The sequence below is a fragment of the Limulus polyphemus genome, unplaced genomic scaffold (genome assembly GCF_000517525.1).
Source record: "Limulus polyphemus unplaced genomic scaffold, Limulus_polyphemus-2.1.2 Scaffold590, whole genome shotgun sequence".
In the NCBI taxonomy this organism is placed as follows: Eukaryota; Metazoa; Arthropoda; class Merostomata; order Xiphosura; family Limulidae; genus Limulus; species Limulus polyphemus.
Genome location: NW_013666200.1, coordinates 330,305 through 334,543, shown reverse-complemented (window position 1 = coordinate 334,543; position 4,239 = coordinate 330,305). Strand labels below are relative to the sequence as shown.

General features: G+C 31.0%; 1 protein-coding gene across 6 annotated transcripts in view; it reads left to right on the top strand.

Annotated features, from left to right (window-relative positions):
- The window catches only part of LOC106459309 (RISC-loading complex subunit tarbp2-like), a 54,215-nt gene that overhangs the window by 45,387 nt on the left and 4,589 nt on the right, over positions 1-4,239 (top strand). For all 6 annotated transcript variants that reach the window (XM_022385768.1, XM_022385767.1, XM_022385766.1 and 3 more), the window contains one exon: positions 1,495-1,732. In XM_022385768.1, coding sequence (XP_022241476.1) covers positions 1,495-1,732 — 238 coding nt within the window. The remainder of the gene's footprint in view (positions 1-1,494; positions 1,733-4,239) is intronic.

Sequence of the window (4,239 nt, the reverse complement as noted above, 5' to 3'; positions counted from 1 at the left end):
GATCTTGGTGTTGTGATCGATAAATCACTTAAGTCATCTAAACAATGTATTGTAGCTAGCAATAGGGCTAACAGGATTTTGGGTAGCATCTATAGAAATATTGAATAAGAGACAAGGAATATTATTGTTTCACTGTACAGATCACTTGTAAGGCCTCATTTAGAGTAATGTGTACAGTTTTGGGCTCTCTTCCTCAAGAAGGACATTGAATTTTTTGAGAAGGTTCAGAGAAGAGCCACTAGGATGATACCTGGGATTGTCCTGTGAAGACAGACTAAAATCTCTAAACTTGTTTTCTCTGGAGAAGAGAAGTGTCAGAGGGGATTTGATTGAGGTGTTTAAGATTATTAAGGGTATTGATAATATAGATCCACCAAACGTTTTTGTGTTTAGAAGTGAAAACAATAGGACAAAAGGTCATGTATTCAAATTCTAGCAGTGTAGGAGTCATCTGCAGTTTAGACAGTATTGGTTGGTTTTTGGAAGGAGCTGCCTTCAAGGGTGGTGGAGGCAGAAAATTTAACTGAGTTCAAGAAAAGATTGGATGAATACATGAGTAATAAGGGGTGGGTATAGTTGGGAGCTGGAAGGGACATCCTTGATGGGCTAATAAGCTCCTTTTTGTCCCTTTAAAATTTTATAAATTTATCTGAAGCAGATATTGATACCCTCACAAGAACAAGTTACTTCCTGCCAGATAACCAGTTAGAAAACTAATGAAATAACAAGTGTAAAAAACAAACCTGTACATCTTCACGAAAAATTTTTGTGTGTGTGATTTTAACCTTGGAAGCTGAAGAGACTGTAACGTGTACTACAAAAAAGTTCCGTTTAGAACCAGATTCTTCTAGGTGTATGTTTTTATATGAGGTTCAGCTTTTCTATGTGGTGTGGATTTAAGATTCTAAAGTTAAATATAGCTATAACAATCGTTTAGTATTAGAGCCATGTTTTACTGATTTTAAAATGTTGTGTGAAACGACATTGAAAAATCTAGTAATCTTACTTCAAAATAGATGTAGCCTTAAAATTACTTCAGTAATTTGTGCTGTCCTTGAACACATTCTGATCAAGTGTAAAAAGTCACTAACTGCTCTTTTCTATAAAATGTGTCTGATCAAGTATTGTTCTTTTAGTAAATTAATAACAGAAATATACAAAACGTTTTAGTGATATCCTGATTTCTTTGATTGAATCATAGTTTTTTTTCAGTCATAGCCTTTGAAGGAATTACTATAGAAATACCATAAAGTTGTTGGTGAAATGAAAATTTTTGCTGTTATTTCTTTCTAATGAATAATATTAAATAAGTAAGATCTGATGATAAACCTAGTATTAGACAGCAGTAAAATGTAACTAGTTTAGCAAACTAGTCTTATCCAATGGCAATTTGATCAATAATGAGTAAAGAACTCTTTAGTTTTACTGTATTCTCTGAAATGGAAGGCTGTGTGTGCTTCTTAAATGACTTGTTAAAGAAAACTTTTGTTTCAGATACAGAACCATTTTAAGCAAAAGTCAAAGAAATTACACTTGCCAACACCTGACTACAGTCAAAATGTGCTAAAGTTCATCCAAGGTCTTCAGTCTTCAGATGGAGAGATATTGTACTCATTACATATGACTGACTTGAATAAACCCACCACTGATTTCATTGGTCTTTTACAAGATATTGCTGATGAACAAAACTTTGAGACTAATTACTGGATGCTCGAAGAAAAAAGTTTTGATGGTATGCATTGGTATTTTTGACTATTTTCACATGTGCCAGCTTTTTTTGATAATATATTTAATATTGAAATTATAGTAACACATTTAAAAGAAATACACTAATTTGGAAGTTTTAGTGTTGTTCAGCCTCTGAATTTTGTTAATGAAATAGTGGATTATCTTTGAACAAGAACTTACTTTGCGTAATCTTAAATGTTCTAATGGCTTGGGTTTTGAGTATATTAATTTGTAACTGTTACCTTCATTTATTACTGTAGTAACACTTTCCAAAGGACAGTAGAATATGGATGGAATACTTGGGAAAGGTCATGAACAATTTGCTGACAATACAGTTCAGTGTATTCTATCAGAAAGCAACTGATGCTCTCTCTCTCTTTCTCCTCAGATACTGTTAAATTTATTCAAAATCCCAGTTTGTGGTTGCTTTTACTCTGTTAGTGCTTTTGGTTGAAACTTAAAATAATCATGTGTTGACAGGAAGCCAATCACATTTTAAGGAAGCATTTTGTCAAGAGGAAACTAAAGTACTCTAGATACAAATTAAATGTTAATAATAAAATTTAAGCTACAAAATCCTACATGATATTCCTGTATAATCAGCTAGAAAATGGACTGAATAGGATTAAAATCAATGAATTAAAAGTTTTAACATAAGTAGAAAAGTTGTAAGTAAAAACTATTGTTTCATAAGAAAATAACTGAAATAGTTATTATAACTATCTGTTAAAAAGTTGACAAGTTACAAGAATATTACAGATCTATACAAACTGTCAAAAATAGTTACTGTTAAGTTTTAATTACATCATAGTGAAAGGGTTAAATGACAAGTGAAATGGTATGAAGGGGGTGGATAAAATAGGTTTACCCTTCAGTAGAGTAGATTTTGAATTCTTTAATTAAAAGTACTCATTTATTATTGTGATGATTTGTATTCTTTTTAGGGATGTACCAATATAGCTCTATTGGCCATTCTGTTATTATATTGGTATTAGCCAATATGGAGCCAACTGACTCTTTCTGTCCTTGAGATTTGTGAAGTCAGTGCACATGTGGAATAAACAGCTTTTTTTTTTAAATTATTTGTTATTGAAACAATGGTTCTTTTAAAGTGCTCATTAAATTTATTTTAGTGCAAGGAGAGAAATAGAGATGCCCTTTTGATACTGAGCATGTTGGTGGACTCAGATAACTATGGGCAAGTTTTGCGACTTGCAGAAGGATGTTCTTGTTGGCATTCTACCATATCAAAGGATCTCATCCTTCTTTATTTAATTATTCTTGCAAGACTGGAACAGGTACCAACCTCGGGCCATACATGAGTTCCAAGTTATTAGTATAGGCCAAAGTTTTTTTCAAGTATCAAGTATTGGCCAAAAAGTGTAATTGATACATCCCAAGTTCATTCTTGAGAAGCTTTAAGTTTATGAAATTTAAAATGGTTATGATAGAGCATAGCAGATATCTTTTAAGTGTCTCTTTAGTCATTTTGTATGTTTTGTGATGTTATTAATGTATATTATTTACGGTATTTAATAAAGGAGTATTTTCATTGTTTTATAGAAAGGGACTAAATAGACTTTTTTTATTTCCTAAAGAAATTGCATGCATGTGTTTCAAGAAAAATATTGGTATGTTAGTTCAATGTTAAAGGGGGGATTACTTTTAAAATTTAACTTTTTTAAACTTTGATTTCAGTGAAAACAATTAATTTTTTTCTAAGATATGTATATATATTATTTTGGCTGAGGTTTTGTTTGTTATAAAACCAGCCAACCTGATGAGCTGCAGTATTGAGTGGAAAATGCATTAGTGTGCAACATGCAAACTGTGTGGTTAAAATGCTTTTATCTTTTGCTTAGTAGAGTTTATTCCAAGAACAAGCATGTAATTCAACAATGTATTTTTTATTTAATTTTGGTGGTACTTTCTCTTAATTCAATCTAAGAAATTAACAAGTACTTTGTGAATCATTCTACTTCATTTTTATCATTTACTATTTCACTAGTATCATGAACAGGGTAAAATATATTGTACTTCACTGAAACAGGTAGTACTACATCATACAATAATAATTTTTTAATAATAGATAGGTAATTAAAAATACAAGACCACTACCAGTAATTTATTTTTATTACATTCTCAGTTTTTTGCTATCATTGTGAGAGATCTCATCTCTGTGTCCATTAACAAGTTCAATCATGATTCATAGCAGAATATTGACCCATTAGAAATCATTAATAGTAAATACACAACTTGTATTTTGTGGATCAAGTGAGGTTCACTTTAAGAGCCAGTTATTAATGTTTGAAGAAATACTGACATTTTACATTATAAAAGCATACTGTGTTAAAAGTACTTCCTAGTGCTTGCATTTGTATGAATTTACTTTTATCAGAATACACCCGTAGTAGCTTACGGTTTTTTAATTTATCAGGTTATGTTTATTAATTTACTTATAAACTCTCACAATGCTTGAGGATAACAAAATCTGAGGTGTGGTATGTGTGT